The 20,630-nt window shown below is 41.1% G+C and overlaps 1 protein-coding gene across 2 annotated transcripts in view; it reads left to right on the top strand.

The window, feature by feature from the left end:
* The window catches only part of ndfip2 (Nedd4 family interacting protein 2), a 108,956-nt gene that overhangs the window by 58,071 nt on the left and 30,255 nt on the right, over nt 1-20,630 (top strand). For both annotated transcript variants that reach the window (XM_087987978.1, XM_087987979.1), the window contains one exon: nt 10,754-10,841. In XM_087987978.1, the coding sequence (XP_087844104.1) occupies nt 10,754-10,841 (88 nt within the window). The remainder of the gene's footprint in view (nt 1-10,753; nt 10,842-20,630) is intronic.

The following is a 20,630-nucleotide window of genomic DNA, read 5'->3' on the forward strand; positions in this document are numbered from 1 at the left end:
CACATATCAATCAGTTCTGAAGAAGGGTCACTGCTTTCTCTCCACAAATGCTGTTAGACCTACTGAGTTGCTCCAGCAATTTCTGTTTTTCTTGTCCTGGAACAGTGGATTTTTCTGACCATTTAACTAGATGATAATCATGAGCACCGAGGAAAATAGTATGACACAGTGTACAAAAAAGCTATTTTAAAATCAAATTAACATTAAGTTTGTATTGATTGTTTACTTTTCGAGTGAAGCAAATTGCCAAAGCTGACTATAATGGGAACCTTGTTTAAAATGTTTTCAATAAGCATAGACATCACTGAATAGGTAGTATTTATTGCCCATCCCAAAGCCCAAGAGGTTACAGTAAACTGCCTTCTTAAACTGCAGTGTATCATAGGTATACCCAAAGTGCTTTTAGAAAGGGAGTTCCAGGGCCCAGCTGCAGGGAGGGAACAACAATATAGTTTCCAAATGCACATTACAGTTAAATAAAGAATTAAATTGAGTTTAAAAATTAAACAATGTAACCTGTGCTTAAGATCAACATACACTAAAAAAAAATGACCTTTGCCTCCAGCTTGACTTGGTAAACCTTGGTCAGTCGTCCATAGTCTTGACTCAGTTGCTGTGTTCTGTCCAAGTGGAGGAGGCAAAAAGGGCAATGTGATAGACTCTAGAGACTCGACAGAACAGCAATAGTCTTCCAAAAAGGAAAATGAGGGCATTGAGCAGGAGGAGCATATTACAATACCGTGACTTTGGGTGTAATAAGCTAAATAGGACTTAATTGACACCTGGATTCTCGTCCACACCCCACACCTCCACCCTCAGACCCCACCCCTCCAACCGTAACAAGGACAGAACGCCCCTGGTGCTCACCTTCCAACCTACCAACCTTCGCATAAACCAAATCATCCGCTGACATTTCCGCCACCTCCAAACGGACCCCACCACCAGGGATAGATTTCCCTCTCCACCCCTTTCCGCCGTCCACAAAGACCGTTCCCTCCGTGACTACCTGGTCAGGTCCACGCCCCCCTACAACCCACCCTCCCATCCTGGCACCTTCCCCTTCCACCGCAGGAACTGTAAAACCTGCGCCCACACGTCCTCCCTCACCCCTATCCAAGGCCCTAAAGGAGCCTTCCACATCCATCAAAGTTTTACCTGCACATCCACCAATATCATTTATTGTATCAGTTGCTCCCGATGCGTCCCCCTCTACATTGGGGAGACTGGGCGCCTCCTAGCAGAGCGCTTTAGGGAACATTTCTGGGACACCCGCACCAATCAACCACACCGCCCCGTGGCCCAACATTTTAACTCTTCCCCCCCCCCCCCCCCCCCCCCCCTGACGAGGACATGGAGGTCCTGGGCCTCCTTCACCGCCGCTCCCTCACCATCAGACGCCTGAAGGAAGAACGCCTCATCTTCCGCCTCGGAACACTTCAACCCCAGGGCATCAATGTGGACTTCAACAGTTTCCTCATTTCCCCTTCCCCCACCTCACCCTAGTTCCAAACTTCCAGCTCAGCACTGTCCCCATGACTTGTCCAGACTTGTCCTACCTGCCTATATCCTCTTCCACCTATCCACTCCACCCTCTCCTCCCTGACCCATCACCTTCATCCCCTCCCCCACTCACCTATTGTACTCTATGCTACTTTCTCCCCACCCTCCTCTAGCTTATCTCTCCACGCTTCAGGCTCTCTGCCTTTATTCCTGATGAAGGGCTTTTGCCCGAAACGTCGGTTTCACTGCTCCTTGGATGCTGCCTGAACTGCTGTGCTGTTCCAGCACCACTAATCCAAAATCTGGTTTCCAGCATCTGCAGTCATTGTTTTTACCTGGTTTCAGTAGATGTGAGCTTGGTGCAGTGATTATTCGTTGACTGTTAATCTCTTGTTGCTCAAAAGACAAGCAGTCCCTGTTTGTTCTCAATTTGTTGTTTCTTTGCTGTTGTCGAATAAAAGTTCCAGCTGTCTAAAGGCATTCCAGAGTGTGAGGCTCCTATATTAATGAGAAAATGTTATGCAATGCTGGGCATTAGGCAAAGAGTAGCCCTTGCCATTTTCTTAGATCTGGCTCTACCAAGTTGTGCGAAGGCGATTTAACCCTTGGAGCTGTGGTTACTGTGATAGCTGATCATGGCAGGTGATGAAGTAGAATAGCAATACATTTAAAAATGTGAACTTATATTTGCGATGGAGTGTTACCTGTGCCACTTATGTGTATTCTCCTAGTATGTGCACTATGAAGGGCAGCTTTTTCTGGTAATGCTTGACCTAGAACATGACTTGTCCATATATGGTGCCCATACTCGGAATCCCAGCAGTGGTGAGTAATTAGTGAGTGAGTGTGAGGACAGATCAGTTTATGTGGATTGGAGGCATAAGTGCCTGGATCAAGGATGTCTCAGAGAGGGTGCAGAATGTTCTCAAGGGAGAGAGGGGCCAGCAAGAGGTCATTGTCCACATTGGAACCAACGACATAGGAAGGGAAAAGGTTGAGATTCTAAAGGGTGATTACAGAGAGTTAGGTAGGAATTTAAAAAGGAGGTCCTCGAGAGTAGTAATATCTGGAATACTCCTGGTGCTATGAACTAGTGAGGGCAGGAATAGGAGGACAGAGCAGATGAATGCAAGGCTGAGGAGCTGGTGTATGGGAGAAGGATACCCTTTTTTTTTTTGGATCATTGGAAACTCTTTTGGGGTAGAAGTGACATGTACAAGGAGGACAAACTACACCTAAATTGGAAGGGGACTAATATACCGGCAGGGAAATTTGCTAGAGCTGCTCGGGAGGATTTAAACTAGTAAGGTGGGGGGAATGCAGGGAGATAGTGAGGAAAGACATCAATCTGAGACTGGTACAGTTGAGAACAGAAGCAAGTCAAACAGGGCAGGCAGGGATAAGATAGGACTAATGAATTAAACTGCATTTATTTCAATGCAAGGGGGCTAACAGGGAAGGCAGATGAATGCAGGGCATGCTTAGGAACATGGGACTGGGATATCATAGCAATTACAGAAACATGGCTCTGGGATGGGCAGGACTGGCAGCTTAATATTCCAGGATACAAATGCTACAGAAAGGATAGAAAGGGAGGCAAGAGAGGAAGAGGGGTGGGGTGGCATTTTTGATAAGGGATAGCATTACAACTGTGCTGAGGCAGGATATTCCTGGAAATACATCCAGGGAAGTCATTTGGGTAGAACTGAGAAATAAGAATGGGATGATCACCTTATTGGAATCGTATTATAGACCCCCTAGTAATCAGAGGGAAATTGAGAAACAAACATGTAAGGAGATCTCCGCTATCTGTAAGAAAAATAGGGTGGTTATGGTAGAGGATTTTAACTTTCCAAACATTAGACTGGGACTGCCTTACTGTTAAGGATTTAGCTGGAGAGGAATTTAAGTGTGTACAAGAAAACTTTCTGATTCAGTATGTGGATGTACCTACTAGAGAGGGTGCAAACTTTACCTACTCTTGGGAAATAAGGCAGGGCAGGTGACTGAGGTGTCAGTCGGAGAGCACTATGGGCCAGCGACCATAATTCTATTAGATTTAAAATAGTGATGGAAAACGATAGACCGGATCTAAAAGTTGAAGTTCTAAATTGGAGAAAAGCCAATTTTGACGGTACTAGGCAAGAACATTCGTAAGCTGATTTGGGGCAGATGTTCGCAGGTAAAGGGAAAATGGGAAGCCTTCAGGAATGAAAATCCAGAGAAAGTATATTCCTGTTAGGCTGGTAGGTATAGGGAATGCTGGATGACTAAAGAAATTGAGGGTTTGGTTAAGAAAAAGAAGGAAGCATATGAAAAGATAGGTCAAGTGAACCCTTGGAAGAGTATAAAGGCAATAGGAGTATACTAAAGAGAGAAATCAGGAGGGCAAAAAGGGACATGAGATAGCTTTGGCAAATAGAATTAAGGAGAATCCAAACGGTTTTTACAAATACATTAAGGACGAAAGGGTAACTAGGGAGAGAATAGGGCCCATCAAAGATCTGCAAGGCGGCCTTTGTGTGAAGCTGCAGAAAATGGGGGAGATACTAAGCGAGTATTTTGCATCAGTACTTACTGTAGAAAAGGATATGGAAGATATAGAATGAAGGGAAATAGATGGTGACATCTAGCAAAATTTCCATATTACAGAGGAGGAAGTGCTGGATGTCTTGAAGCGCATATAGGTGGATAAATCCCCAGGACGTGATCAGGTGTACCCTAGAACTCTGTGGGAAGCTAGAGAAGTGATTGCTGGGCTTTCTGCTGAGATATATGTATCATCGATAGTCACAGGTGAGGTGCTGGAAGACTGGAGGTTGGCTAACGTGGTGCCACTGTTTAAGAAGGGTGGTAAGGACAAGCCAGGGAACATTATATAGACCAGTGAGCCTGACGTTGGTGGTGGGCAAGTTGTTGGAGAGAATCTGAGGGACAGGATGTACATGGATTTGGAAAGGCAAGGACTGATTAAGGATAGTCAACATGGTTTTGTGCGAGGGAAATCATGTCTCACAAACTTGATTGAGTTTTTTTGAGGAAGTAACAAAGTGGCTTGATGAGGGCAGAGCGGTAGATGTGATCTATATTGACTTCAGTAAGGCGTTCGACAAGGTTCCCCATGGGAGACTGATTAACAAGGTTAGATCTCACGGAATGCAGGGAGAACTAGCCATTTGGATACAGAACTGGCTCAAAGGTAGAAGACAGGTGGTGGAGGGTTGTTTTTCAGACTGGAGGCCTGTGACCAGTGGAATGCTAGAAGGATCGGTGCTGGGTCCACTACTTTTTGTAATTTACATATATGATTTGGATGCGAGCATAAGAGGTACAGTTAGTAAGTTTTCAGAGGACACCAAAATTGGAGGTGTAGTGGACAGTGAAGAAGGTTACCTCAGATTAAAACAGGATCTTGATTGGATCGGCCAATGGGCTGATAAGTGGCAGATGGAGTTTAATTCCGATAAATGCGAGGTGCTGCATTTTGGGAAAGCAAATCTTAGCAGGACTTTTAATGGTAAGGTCCTAGGGAGTGTTGCTGAACAAAGAGACCTTGGAGTGCAGGTTCATAGCTCCTTGAAAGTGGAGTCGCAGGTAGATGGGATAGTGAAGAAGGCGTTTGGTATGCTTTCCTTTATTGGTCAGAATACTGAGTACAGGAGTTGGGAGGTCATGTTGCAGCTGTACAGGAACTTGGTTAGGCCACTGTTGGAATATTGTGTGCAATATCTGGTCTCCTTCCTATCGGAAAGATGTTGTGAAACCTGAAAGGGTTCAGAAAAGATTTACAAGGATGTTGCCAGGGTTGGAGGATTTGAGCTATAGGGAGACGCTGAACAGGCTAGGGCTGTTTTCCCTGGAGCGTCGGAGGTTGAGGAGTGACCTTTTCGAGGTTTACAAAATTGAGGGGCATGGATAGGATAAATAGTCTTTTCCCTGGGGTCGGAGAGTCCAGAAATAGAAGGCATAAGTTTAGGGCAAGGGGAAAGATATAAAGGAGACCTAAGGGGCAACTGTTTCACACAGCGAGTGGTACATGTATGGAATGAGCTGCCAGAAGAAGTGGTGGAGGCTGGTACAATTGCAACATTTAAGAGGCATTTGGATGGGTATATGAATAGGAAGGGTTTGGAGGGATATGGGCCGGGTGCTGGCAGGTGGGACTAGATTGGGTTGGGATATCTGGTCGGCATGGAAGGGTTGGACCGAAGGGTCCGTTTCCATGCTCTCCGTCTCTATGACTCTATTCTGAGGGTGACCAGGAAAAATTGCAGGAAGATGTTAACAACTTGCAGATTAAGTATTTAAATATTAAGTGGAGTTTTGACATGGGATAAATTTTGGCAAGAAGAATAGAATTTGCTTTAAAAATAAGAATCTAAATGGTGCAGAAGAACTGAGGAATTTGGGACTTCTAATATGAAAATCACTAAAAGTAGTGACAGGTTATCAAAACCATAAGGAAGCAAACAGAGCACTTGGGTTTATGTTCATTTGAATTTAAAAGCAAAGACATTATACTACACGTTTGTTTAAACTTAGTTAAACCATAACTGAAGTGCTGCTTAGAATTCTAGTCACCTGTATAAACAATGGACGCACTGAAGGTGAAGTAAAGATGTGCAAGAATGATATATAAATCACCCTTGATTTCTTCTAGCAAATGATAATGAACAAGCTGTGTTTCATAATTTGGTAAATGTGAGGGTGAAGTAAAAGAGGCCTTTAAAATTGTGAAGATTTTCTGAGCAGACAGTCAGTCTGTTCCCTCTTGACAGGAAGAGCAACACTGGAGGCCATCATTATAAGGTTATCATTAAAAATTCAATTAAAGAATTTGGCCGAAGCATCTTAATCCATTGAGCAGCGTGCAGGCGAAGCATGCTACCACAGCAGATTGTTGAGGTGAGTACAATAGATACATTCAGAGAGAAGCTAGATACGATGGAAATATAAAGGAATTATGCTGTTGGGGTTAGTTGAAGAAAGAGAGGAGATTGCTGAAGTGGAGAATAAATGTTGGTATTGTATGGTTAGATTGAATGGTCTGTTTGTGTGCTGTCAATCCTCTGTAACTTCTAAAAGTGGTTTTATCACAAAGAACTCAGTATTTTACATCTGTCAATTCGTCATGAATTGCAAATGGTTGTTATTTATATACTTATACCCATTAAGCAAAAATTGTTGTGTAAATGTCTTCTGCCTATGTTAAGAAGAGCCTAATTAATCATTTTCTTAGCTCCAAATTATTGCAGGTGAACCCAGGAGTGTAAATACTCGAGGCCAAAATGAGGGAAGGGATTAGAGTAGAAAGGAGCACAAGATTTGTGATAAAGAAACAGCAGTAATACTGTAACTGTGCAGTAGCTGATTGTCACATCAAATATGTCATAAATAGAGTTTCAATTATAACTTTAATTACATGGAAGATTATATTTCCAAATAATTCAGCTTGCATTTCTATATGTGTGTTGTTAGGTTAGAATTAATTGAGTTTTTTGCATCAGCTTTGACTCACTGAATGATACACTGTTGACTCTAAAATCAGAAGACTGTGTTCACTTCACATTCCTTTGCAAATCACCTTGAGTTTGCAATTCAGTGCATTATTGAGTGAGTACTGCCTGTCAGAGATACAGTCATTCAGCTGGTGTGTTAAATTGAGATTCAATCTGTTCTTTTAAATGGGCATAAAAGATTCCAGGGTATAATTATATGAACCATGGCATTCTCCTCTGTGAATTGAATTTATTGTCACGTGGTACTGTGAAAAGCTTTGTCTTGTGAGCAATACAGGCAGATCACTTATTTATTTTTCTATGCTAGTTAACTAATAGCTAAACAGCAGCAAAAACAAAAACACAGATACTGGTGAATGTTAAGCGTTTGTGAGCCCATTCAGTATTCTAACAACAGTAGAGTAGAAACTGTTACGAAACCTGTCCTGGCCAATATCTATTTCTTGGTCAGCATCTGGTCATGTTTGCTGGTTGTGTGGACCTTGCTGCAGGTTAATCCATGTCTCCCTATATTACAATTATAGTTGCAGGTGCTCAGTTTCTGTTCTAAGTCTCTTTTTAGGAATAGAAATTATTTTGTGTCAAAGGCAGGGAGGGGGCAAGTCAGAGCAACTGTAATTTTTTTTTGTAAGTTTTAAAGTAGCATTGGTAAATGATCTTCTTCAGGTAATATATGGCTGAGATATCTCCAAGTAGAGAGTTAAACTTAAATTCAGATTTTTCAAATTTAAGCTTACCTTGTTGTACGTACAGGAGTAGATTTGGTACAGTTGGAAATAAGATTGGAGATTATTACCTTAAAGGAGAAGGAGGTGACAAAATAAGGGTATTTCAGAGTACTAGAGGTAAAAGGCCCTTAGACCCATTGTTTTTGCCCAGCGCATACTCCATCATCTAACTGTTACAATTCCATTTTTGAGATCTTGGCCCACAGCCTTGTATGTCTTGGTATTAAAAGTGTACATCTAAATATTTCTTAAATGTTATGAGGGCTTCTGCTTTTAACACTTCCAGACTGAGAGTTCCAGATTCCCACCACCTATGAGTGAATTACTTTTCCTCATATCTCTAAACCTCCTTACCTTAAATCTGTGCCACCTAATCATTGATCCCTCCACCAAGGGAATAAGTTCCATTCTGTCTACCTTGTCTATGCCCTTCATAGTTTTAAACATCTCAATCATGTCCCCACTCAGTCTCCTCTGCTTCAAGGAAAACTACCCTACTCCAGCCAATATCGTCATAACTTAAACTCTCCAGCCTAGGCATCCTCTCCAGTGCAAACACGTCCCTCCTTAAAATGGATTCCAGAGCTGCATACTATAGTCTATCTGTGGCATAACCAACTTTTTATGCCATTCTAGCATACTTCCCTGCTCTGAAATTCTCTGCATCGGCTAATAAAGACAGGGATCCCATATGCCTCTTAACTCCTTTATCTACTTGTCCCTTTACCTTTAAGGGACCAGTGGACATTAACATCAAGGTCCCTTTGATCCTCAGTGATTCCCAGTGTCCTACCATTCATATTTCCTTGCTTTGTTTGTCCTACCTAAGTGCCTCGCCTCACACTTTTATCTTGAGTGAATTCCTTTTACCACTGATCAGCCCATTATATCCACCTGTAATCTAGGTCTAACCTCATCATTATATTCCAATCATCAATGTTTGTCTCAGCTGCAAGCTCAGTAATTAATTGTTCTGTGTATGTATACCACAAACAGCAAGGACCCCAACACTGTTCCTTGCAAAATGGACATGGACACATGAACACTCCTCGACCATCTTCCTCTGCCTCCTGCCACTCAGTCCTTTCTGGATACAATTAGCCAAATTTCCTTGGATCCCATGGACTCCTACCTTTGCTATCAATTTCCCATGAGGGATCTTATCAACAGCCTTCTGAAGTCCAAATAGACTACGTCAAAAGCATTGCCCTCATCTAAACACCTAGTTATAGAGTCAGACTTTCAGAACAGAAACAGACCATTCGGTCCACTTTATCCATGCCAAAGATATCCTAACCCAATCTAGTCTCATTTGCTAGCACTTGGCCCATATTCCTCTAAACACTCCCTATTCATATACCCATCCAGATAAATGCTGTAATTGCTGTAATTGTACCAGCCTCCTCCACTTCTTCTGGCAGCTCATTCCACTCATGCACACCCTGTGCATGAAAACGTTGTTCCCGAGGTTCCTTTTATACCTTTTCCCTCTCATCCTGAACCTATGCCCTCTAGTTCTGTCTCTCTGTCTCTCTTCTCTCCCCCCCACCTCACCCCACCCCACCCCATCCCAGTCACATCTTGGAAAAATCCAATCAAGTTAGGGGTTAAAATGACCTCCTTATGAAAACCACAGTGATTGTTCTTGATTAATCCTTGCATCTGCAAGTACTGATTAATTCTGTCCCTCAAATTTGCTTCCAAATGTTTCTCCACCAGAGTTTTAGTTGTCCCACCTATTATATCCATTATGCTATAAACATAATTATGTGAACTTTATCTTAACTGCTGAAGTCCACATTTGGTGACTATTGTTGCAGGGTTTACAGCCTTAAGCAGATTAGCTTAAATTTTATTTGAGACAATGAATTTGCAATATCAACAAAATGCGAAGTGAAGGTGCTCTGTGAGCTTTGTGGAAAGAACTTAACAGGAAAAAATGTTGTTCACAATTGGATAGTAAATGGTAACACTCATTTTAAGAAATGTGTTTTAAAAAGTTGCACTGTTCTGCCCAAATATATCACTTTCACAATTTTTCCACACTGTTATACAATTTAAGTTGTTCAATTCCATTTAATCACTTTTTTTTGAAAAAAATGATTTTCTTTGAAACAGGACGTTGCCAGGGTTGGAGGCTTTGAGCTATAGGGAGAGGTTGAACAGGCTGGGGCTATTTTCCCTGGAGCATCGTAGGCTGAGGGGTGACCTTTATAGAGGTTTATAAAATCATGAGGGGCATGGATAGAATAAATAGACAAGGTCTTTTCCTTGGGGTGGGGAAGTCTAGAACAAGAGGACATAGGTTTAAGGTGAGAGGGGAAAAATATAAAATAAACCTAAGGGGCAAATTTTTCATGCAGGAAGTGGTGCCAGAGGAAGTGTGGAGGCCAATACAATTGCAACGTATAAAGGCATCTGGATGGGTATATGAATAGGAAGGGTTTGGAGAGATATGGGCCACATTCTGGCAGGTGGGACTAAGTTGGTTTGGGATATCTGGTCAGTGTGGACAAGATGAACAGAAGGGTCTGTTTCTGTGCTGTACATCTCTATGATTCTAAACAAGTATTAAATATTGCAACTGTTGTTTTGTTAATACCTTTGGGGAAGATTTTCCTGAGTCATTATATCCTGGTGACATCGTAAACAAGTGGAAAATTGCCTCAATTACTTTTTTCTGTTAAATGAAAACAGAATTTATTAGAATGTCTGTATGATTTTATTAGAAATAAGAACTGGTGAAAATGTTGTCACTATGCAACATTGCAAACATAATCTCCATTTCCCAACATTATTACAAAAAAATTGTACATTCTTCAAATAATTTCTCTTTTAAAACTACATCTGAAGTTTAAGGTGATATTTTACTGGATATCGTATAAGTAAGATACAATGTGGAGATATGGTGGTGCAGAAATGTTAGTAACATATATTTAAACTTTTTCTGATTATAATTCAAAATTGCATGCTTTCACAAAGCATTGTGTCACCTTACAAATATAGGAGGAAGACTTTGCACCAAGAGATGACTTCAATGATGCTGACCAACTGAGAGTAGGCAATGATGGCATCTTCATGTTAGCATTTTTCAGTAAGTCTACATCAATTTCTTGTGGTTTGGATTTTATTCAATTAAAACATTACAATAATGTCATTTATTCAGCAGCTTGAACCCTCGAGAACACACATAAATTGTAATAATGATTTCTCGTTCTAAGTTTTGCATTACATATGAATAGATTTAGTAGGTGAAAGGATTTCATAGAACTCTGCAATAAAGTAAATGAACACTGGTTTATAATTTAGAATAATACAGCACTGTTCGTAGGCTTTGCTTATCATGTTTGCTTATAGCATAGAGATTTTTATTCTCTCATGGGGTGTAGGCATCGCTGGCTAGTGAGCTGCAATCTTGAACTGCTACCATCTGTCTACTGTAGGCAGATCCATAATGCCATTGGGCAGTGTTTCCAAGATTTTGGCCCATCAACAATGAAAGAACAGCAATGTATTTCCAAGTCTTGATGATGAGTGGCTTAGAAGGGAACTTGCAGGTGGTGGTGTTCCCAAGAATCTGCTGCCTTTGTCCTTCTAGATGGAAGTGATTGTGGGTTTGGAAGGTGCTATCCAAGGACCTAACACTATCATTGAATGATGGGTTGGCATGGTTTGTGACAAAGTTAAGCGGTGTAGGATTTCTATCAGTTTTCTATCATTATCACTGATAATGGATTGAATCGCTCCTTTTTAATACCTTTTCCTTCAATGTACATTTTGGGATTTGTGTTTATAACATTGTACGGTTTGACTTTCTAAAGTAAAGAGCTTGATTTGGCCATCAATAACATCTGAATGACTGGCTTTTTCTTCTTTTGCTTTTTGCTTTTAATTAACCATCTCTATTTAAATAGCTTTGTTAAATAAATGCACTAATTTTAGAATTATTACATCTAAATCTTTTGTTCTTTTTGAATATTTCCATTGAGCATAAAACATGGTTACATTTTGGACACGACAATTTTTCTGTCCAACTTAAACAATAAACCTCTCCTCATGTCGATTACTGTGATTCTGGAACAACTAATATTGCATTATCGTCAATAGAAAAAGTTAATTCTGTTTGTTTGAAGAAATATTTGTTTGGTAATCTATTATAAATTTATTTTTTCTTTGTCTTGTTTAAAGTGTTTCTTAGCCCTTGAATACTGTACATCATAGAACTTTGTTGACTCCAAGTTCTCCACTACTGTGAACTTTCCTGAATCTGCATTGGCCAAACCTTAAAGAATTTGATGAAGTCCCCTTCATTTTTTTTTCCTCGAGTCAAGTCTCAAAGCAGGTCATCTCTTCTGATATCTCTAAATTTTATAAAATTTCTAAATTTAGAAATCAGATCCATTGTTTCTCCTGATTGCTTCTGATAAAGGTGTGTTAACCTTTATAACACACCCAAAGCTGAGCACAGTACACCAAATGCACTGCACAAGGCCTAGTACACATTCAAGTTAACCCTCAGTCGTATAATTATGTACCCTTAGTTTAAATCTCCTGTGAAATTGGTAATTTTAACAGTCTGTACATCAACCACTCCTCAGCATGCAGTTGTGGTTTGCAAACTAGAATCTGTGGCTCATAGATGAAGGAAAGACAGCAAAGCAAGCATTGGCACAGTAATGTTCAAAGATGGCAATGGTATGGATGAGGGACTGAGGTAGAATGGAAATGGACCATGATGCACTAACGCAAATAAAATGAGTTTTGTTTAATCTTCTGACTCTACACTTGTCTGAGCTAAATTCCATGTGACATTTGTCTGTTCCACTTAGTTAACTTGTTAATCCTTTATTGCAAATTGGTTACCTGCCCAGTTTATTGTCATGTGCAAACTGGGCCTTTTGATAGTAACTTATATTTGTAAAGCACCTTTCATGTAAAGAAATATATGGGTATCTTATACAAGGTGTAATGCGATTCACAACCAACTCAGGAAAAGAAATATCAGGAGTGCAGATTCAAATTTTGAGGCGGACTTTACAGCTGGAGACAGCAGAAGTGGAGACATTTTAAAAGGTTGTCGCAGAGAAGAGGATTAAATCAGAAGGAGGAACACAGAGAGGACTGTCTAAGGAACAGTATTTGGAGGGAAAGTACGTCTAAAGACTACAGAAATTGGGTTTTGCAATGCAGTTGAATCTATAGATGAGGTAAACATTTTAAACTGAAATGTGTTGCCAAAGTTGGTTAGCCAAGACAGACGATGGATTTCTAGCATAGGTAGGTTGTTCTGAGATACTGTGAAGAATGTTCCTCAGAAGCATGAGAAGTGAACTGATATGGAACATGTAAAATTTGGAGAGGACTTGTGGACTGGTGCCAACAGGCTGTTTTCCTCATTTTGAGAGTCTAGAATTAGAAGCATAGTTCCCCAGGATTTGGAAGGTAGTGTTGTAGTGGTAATGTCACTGAAACTGTAATCCAGAAACCCAAGCTGGAGATATTGGTTCAAATCCTATCATGGCAGGTGATGAAATTCAAATTCAACAAAAACTTCTGGAATAAAAAGCTATTCAGTTGATGACTATAGAATGTTTGTGATCTGTATTCCAGATGGAACTTGAGTATATTCAAGGCTGAGAGCGACAGATTTTTGGACCCTGAAAATATTGAAAAAATATTGGAGACAAGGTTCAAGATTAGTCACATGTCTATATATCTATAGGCTTGACGAGTATAAGAGCTAGAGTCAAATATAGGACAACAGATATCCTTCCCTCATTAGAATCAGTTTTAGAAATTGACTCTGATATATAAGGGTTTAAACATGCAAATTTGGACTGTCAAATTTTGCAGTTACATTCCATCCCCTTTGGTAACGTAACTTGAAGCACTTAGTATTCATGGCCTATTCATGCCATCTTGTGGAATTTTGTGGAATTGCTGTGATGGTCTTGGAATGCATATAACCCAGCAAATACTTGAAATGCTGTTTTCTGAGGAATATTCCATTAAGTACAACTTGTACAATTGTTCTTTTTTATTCTCAATTCAGATAGTCTTCAAACATTGTAGGAGCTTGGTTAAATTTGATATTGTGTTGGGTGTTATTTACAGAGGAACCTTGATTATCTGAAGGCCAGAGGCAGGGAGTATTTTGTTTGGTTAACGATGCAAGATAACATAGTTAGCCACGCATCGGGACCTTGCAATCTTGTTCAGATCACCCGAAATTCGGTTATCGAATGTTGGATAATTGAGGTTCCTCTGTATTAGGCACACTCTTACTCTAAGCTTCAGCTGTTCTGCTGGCTAGTGATACACAATCCCCTATCCTATCTGTATAAAGCTGAAGAAACTGCATAGCTGGGACAATAATTTCTTCAACGTTTTTAGAAAGGTCTCTGATTTGAGCATTACAATTTCTTGACTAATATGACTATGCCTAACGAGATTTGTTTTTAAGGAGTTGGGGAGGGTGGAATCCTTAAGTGAGGCTTTTAGCTTTGCATTTGAAAAGACAGCATTGTTCTGTGATGTTAATAAGCAAGGGGGAATTCTTTCATGCGATCAGAACACCTGCACACCTGGTAGCTGACACATGTTTGCCCATTTCAGAGGATAGCTCTCTCACACTGGCACCTAAAGAGGCTGCATAAAATGACTGGACCCAGTATTGATTGTGTTGCAAACAGGCCAAACTCTATCCAGACATCTATCTGTTTCTGCTTCAGATAGGTGTATTATGCTTGAAATCTGAATGGACTCCCTTTTCATTAGACAAGAAAGCTTCTGTACCCATTCATTTCTTCATCTGAATCAGGATATTATCAAAGTCCTTCCAAGGACAAAAGAAAGATATTTAAGGAACCACTCAGTTTACTGTGGTGATTCACTAGCTTGACCTCTGTTTCACAAATGTATGTTGCTGCTGAATCTTCACATAAGATCAAAGTTCGGATCATGAAATTACAACGTAGGAGTAAGTCATTGACCCATTGTACCCATAATAGAATCTCAATTGATGCCAGTTTGCTTATTTTTCTTTACCTATCCTCTCATTGTCTCATATTTTTAGATAGCTAGCCATTTCAGATGATTCCATTGCAGTTTCAATATCGCAGTCCTCCAACAAAGCTGTTTTCTAATAGTTTTCGGGAGAGGCTGAATAGTCTGGGGCTGTTTTCCCTGGAGTGTCGGAGGCTGACTTGTGTACTTATACAGGTTTATAAAATCATAAATAGACAAGGTCTTTTCCCCCCAAGATGGGACAGGTTTAGGGGGGGAGGGGGGGGAATAAAAAAAGGCCTAAGGGGCAACTTTTTCATACACAGGGTGGTGCGTGTGTGGAATGAGCTGTCAAAGGAAGTGGTGGAGGCTGATACAATTACAGCATTTAAAAGGCATTTAGATGGGTGTATGAATTGTAAGGATTTAGAGGGATATGAGCTAAGTGCTAGCAAATGGGACTAGATTATGTTAGGATATCTGGTCCACATGGACGAGTTGGACCGAAGGGCTGTTTTGGTGCTGTACATTTCTGTGACTTTGACTGTACAACCTACTATTGAATAAAAAGATTATGCCCTCTATTCTTTCTTTTGGTACGAATCATTAGTTAATACCTCTGTATTAATTTTGACAGATTCCTCCAAAATTTTGACTGTGATTGATGTATTGAGTATTTAACTTTAAACATCTTTCTGATATGCATATCATGCTGCATTATTCGAAGCACATTGACCTCATATACTGTATTAGGAATACCCTTTATCTCCTGTTTTGTTCAGGCTATCGAGAAGTAAAGCCCCATTTTTCTGTATGGTTCAGGCCATTTGAACCTCTACACTATCTCCTTCATTTTCTGTGTGTCTCCTTTCTTGTTTCCTTTTTCTTTCACCCTTCACTTAAATACTTTTCCATAATTTCACTTTTGGTATGAAATTTCTTATGTTTTTTTTAAAAATTAGGTCTCTGACATTGCCTCCCCACCCATCACTTGCCCCTACCTACTTATTGCCCTACGCTGGGGCCATTCTGCAGTCCCTGTTTGGGTTTCTTACATGTCTGTTACAATTGTACTGCCTGGTGAAAGTCTAGAATGTGTCTGGAATACATACTCACCACTGCTTCACAGTCACTTCTCTTTCACACGCTTCTCTGCCTGCCCCATGTTCTTTCACACTTTTTCTACCTTCATAATTTGTTTCCCTACCCATTCTTGTTCTTTAGTTTTTAATTTGTTCACACTGTTCCTTCTTGTTTTCACCTCTTTGATCGCTGCATTGTAAACTTTTGAGGCAAACCAAGTGGGGGAAGATACCATTTATATGTATGCATCTCACTCAAATGTTTGAGAGTTGCTATCAATTTCTTTTCAAATTCCTATTACCACCATGATAAATCAACCATTTCTGAAGACAGATCTTTCTAGAAAGGAATGCTTCTCATTGTTATTACTATGTGATTGTCTGTGGGTTATTTAAAAGTTATATTTCTGTGGTTGAATGATATTGGGGCAAAACTAATGCACGCTTTTCATGCAACAGGTTTCGCAAAATGCTTTTCAGCCAATGAATTTGAATTCCTGTTGTAATTTAGCAAACTCAGAGCCAGTTTGAACACAGCAAGGTCGCACTAAAGCTACTTGATAATTATCAGATACCTTTTTGTGATGATGATAAAGGACTGCTATGTTTTTTTTAATGGCATAATGCCATGGGATCTTTTATGTCCACTTGGAAGGTCCTAGCTTTAACATCTCATCCAAAAGACAGCACCTCTGACAATTAAAAACTCTCAACCCTGTACTGGATTGTCAGTTTTGATATTTGTACCCAAGACCTGTGATACTTCAATTTAGAAACCTGTGCCTCAGAGGTGAGAGTGCTCGCAATCTAGCGATGTCTGATCCAAATAGGAATTAAATTCAGCCTGTGGCAAGGAATTGAACATCTGTTATACAGTTTGTTACAGGGAAGGGGCGTCAAAAGGTTTATGTTGAAGGAAAGATGTGATCATATGCAATGAGTGGGAGAATTTATTAATACAATAGCTACCTTATCGTAAAGGTATACAGGCTGTGAAGTAACAGCAGCAGATTTTAATAAAGGTCTATTCCTTCCATTTCTTGAACAAAGTAACAGATAAAATGTCAAATGGCAAGCAGGAAAGGTAATATGGACCATTTAACTGAGAAACGTGTTCATAGTAGACAATAGACAATAGGTGCAGGAGTAGGCCATTCAGCCCTTCGAGCCTGCACCGCCATTCAACATGATCATGGCTGATCATTCCTAATCAGTATCCTGTTCCTGCCTTATCTCCATAACCCTTGATTCCACTATCTTTGAGAGCTCTATCCAACTCTTTCTTAAATGAATCCAGAGACTTGGCCTCCACTGCCCTCTGGGGCAGAGCATTCCACACAGCCACTACTCTCTGGGTGAAGAAGTTTCTCCTCATCTCTGTCCTAAATGGTCTACCCCGTATTTTTAAGCTGTGTCCTCTGGTTCGGCACTCACCCATCAGCGGAAACATGTTTCCTGCTGCCAGAGTGTCCAATCCTTTCATAATCTTATACGTCTCAATCAGATCCCCTCTCAGTCTTCTAAACTCAAGGGTATACAAGCCCAGTCGCTTCAGTCTTTCAGTGTAAGGTAATCCCGCTATTCCAGGAATTGACCTCGTGAACCTACGCTGCACTCCCTCAATAGCCAGAATGTCTTTCCTCAGATTTGGAGACCAGAACTGCACGCAGTACTCCAGGTGTGGTCTGATCAGTGCCCTGTACAGCTGCAGAAGCACGTCTTTGCTTCTATACTCAATTCCTCTTGTTATGAAGGCCTGCATGCTATTAGCCTTCTTCACTACCTGCTGTACCTGCATGCTTACCTTCATTGACTGGTGTACAAGAACACCCAGATCTCTCTATACTGCCCCTTTACCTAAATTGATTCCATTGAGGTAGTAATCTAGCTTCCTGTTCTTGCCACCAAAGTGGATAACCATACATTTATCCACATTAAACTGTATCTGCCATGCATCTGCCCACTCACCTAACTTGTCCAGGTCACCCTGTAATCTCCTAACATCCTCATCACATTTCACCCTGCCACCCAGCTTTGTATCATCAGCAAATTTGCTAATGTTATTGCTGATACCATCTTCTATATCATTAACATATATTGTAAAAAACTGCGGTCCCAGCACGAATCCCTGCAGTACCCCACTGGTCATCGCCTTCCATTCCGAAATGGAGCCGTTTATCACTACTCTTTGTTTCCTATCAGCCAACCAATTTTCAATCCAATCTAGTACTTTGCCCCCAATACCATGCACCCTAATTTTGCTCACTAACCTCCTATGTGGGACTTTATCAAAAGCTTTCTGAAAGTCCAGGTACACTACATCTACTGGATCTCCCTTGTCCATCTTCAGAGTTACATCCTCAAAAAATTCAAGAAGATTAGTCAAGCATGATTTCCCCTTCATAAACCCATGCTGACTCTGTCCTATCCTGTTACTACTATCCAGTAATTTCATCCTTTATAATAGACTCCAGCATCTTTCCCACTACTGAGGTCAGACTAACTGGTCTATAATTTCCTGCTTTCTCTCTCCCACCTTTCTTAAAAAGTGGTATAACATTAGCCACCCTCCAATCCTCAGGAACCGACCCCGAATCTCTCGAACTCTGGAAAATAATCACTAACGCATCCACGATTTCCCGAGCCACCTCCTTCAGTACCCTGGGATGCAGACCATCAGGCCCCGGAGACTTATCAATCTTCAGACCTAACAGTCTCTCCAACACCAAATCCTGGCAAATATAAATTCCCCTAAGTTCAGGTCCTTCAGCCACTGTTACCTCAGGGAGATTGCTTGTGTCTTCCCCAGTGAACACAGATCTGAAGTACCCATTTAATTCCTCTGCCATTTCTTTGTTCCCCGTAATATATTCCCCAGTTTCTGTCTTCAAGGGCCCAATTTTAGTCCTAACCATTTTTTTGCCTTGCACATATCTAAAAAAGCTTTTACTATCCTCCTTTATATTATTGGCCAATTTACCTTCGTACCTCATTTTTCCTCTGCGTATTTCCTTCTTCGTAATCCTCTGTTGCTCTTTAAAAGCTTCCCAGTCCTCAGTTTTCCCACTTATATTTGCTATGTTATTCTTTTTCTCTTTTAACTTTGTATGTTTCTTAACTTCCCTCGTCAGCCACAGCCGCCCATGCCTCCTCCTGGGATCTTTCTTCCTTTTAGGAATGAACTGATCCTGCAACTTCTGCATTATACACAGAAATATCTGCCATTGTTCCTCCACGGTCATCCCTGCTAAGGTATTGCACCATTGAACTTTGGCCAGCTCCTCCCTCATAACTCCATAGTTCTCTTTATTCAACAGAAGTACTGTCACTTCCGACTGTACCCTCTCCCTCTCAAATTGCAGATTGAAGTATTATGGTCACTACTTCCCAATGGCTCCTTCACTTCGAGGTCTCTGACCAATTAGATTAGATTAGATTAGATTAGATTACAGTGTGGAAACAGGCCCTTTGGCCCAACAAGTCCACACCGACCCGCCGAAGCGAAACCCACCCATACCCCTACATTTACCCCTTACCTAACACTACGGGCAATTTAGTATGGCCAATTCACCTGACCCTGCACATCTTTGGACTCTGGAAGGAAACCGGAGCACCCGGAGGAAACCCACGCAGACACAGGGAGAACGTGCAAACTCCACACAGTCAGTCGCCTGAGGCGGGAATTGAACCCGGGTCTCTGACACTGTGAGGCAGCAGTGCTAACCACTGTGCCACCGTACCAGATCCAGAATTGCCTTCTCCCTGGTCGGCTCCAGCACCAGCTGCTCTAAGAATCCATCTCTGAGGCACTCCACAAAGCCTCTTTCTTGAGGTCCAATACCATCCTGATTCTCCCAGTCGACCTGCATGTTAAAATCCCCCATAACAACTGTAGTAACATCTTTGCGACAGGCCAATTTCAGCTCCTGATTCAACTTACATCCGACATCCAGACTACTGTTTGGGGGCCTGTAGATGACTCCCAACAGGGTCTTTTTACCCGTAGTATTTCGCAGCTCTATCCACACTGACTCTACATCCCCTGACTCTCGGTCCCCCCGCGCAAGGGACTGAATATCCTCCCTTACCAACAAGGCCACCCCACCCCCTCTGCCCATCAGTCTGTCCTTACGATAGCACGTGCAGCCTTGAATATTCATTTCCCAGGCCCTGTCCACTTGAAGCCATGTCTCAGTTATCCCCAGAATATCGTATCTGCCAATTTCCAAAAGAGCCTCAAGCTCATCCATCTTTTGTTTAATGCTTCGTGCATTCACGTATAGTATTTTTAATTGTTATTGCTCTCACCCTTACATCATTAATATCCTTGCCATCTATAGAGCTTGCTCTGCTGTCAGTAGAACAGGTCCAGTTTCGATTTTTTAAAAATTCCAGTCTATTATACTGCTACCCAGTTACATCTTTAACAGCATCAGCATCCACTGCGAATGTTCACTTCAAAGTTTACTATATACAGCCAAGTACACAATGCGTCACCCTTGAATTTTTTTTTGTGTAGCCAGAAGCACACAGATTATTATGGGATAAGGCCTGCTTGACACCCTCAGTGCCTCGTGAGATCATTACCCATTATTGATCTGATAAGTTGATTTACCATCTTGTTGCTTGCCTTGGCCTTAATGCTCCCTTTATAGTGTTTATTATTTTGCAGATTTACAAGTCTCAGTCCATGTTGGACATGGCACTAACTATGTATATTGTTCAGTGGGTTGCCTTGAATCCTGCAGCACATATTTGTCGAAAATATTCATGCACAATGTGATGAGCAGTTTGAT

Source organism: Chiloscyllium plagiosum, unplaced genomic scaffold (assembly GCF_037043375.1).
Source record: "Chiloscyllium plagiosum isolate Xiang-an unplaced genomic scaffold, Cpla_swu_hap1 HiC_scaffold_6, whole genome shotgun sequence".
NCBI lineage: Eukaryota > Metazoa > Chordata > Chondrichthyes > Orectolobiformes > Hemiscylliidae > Chiloscyllium > Chiloscyllium plagiosum.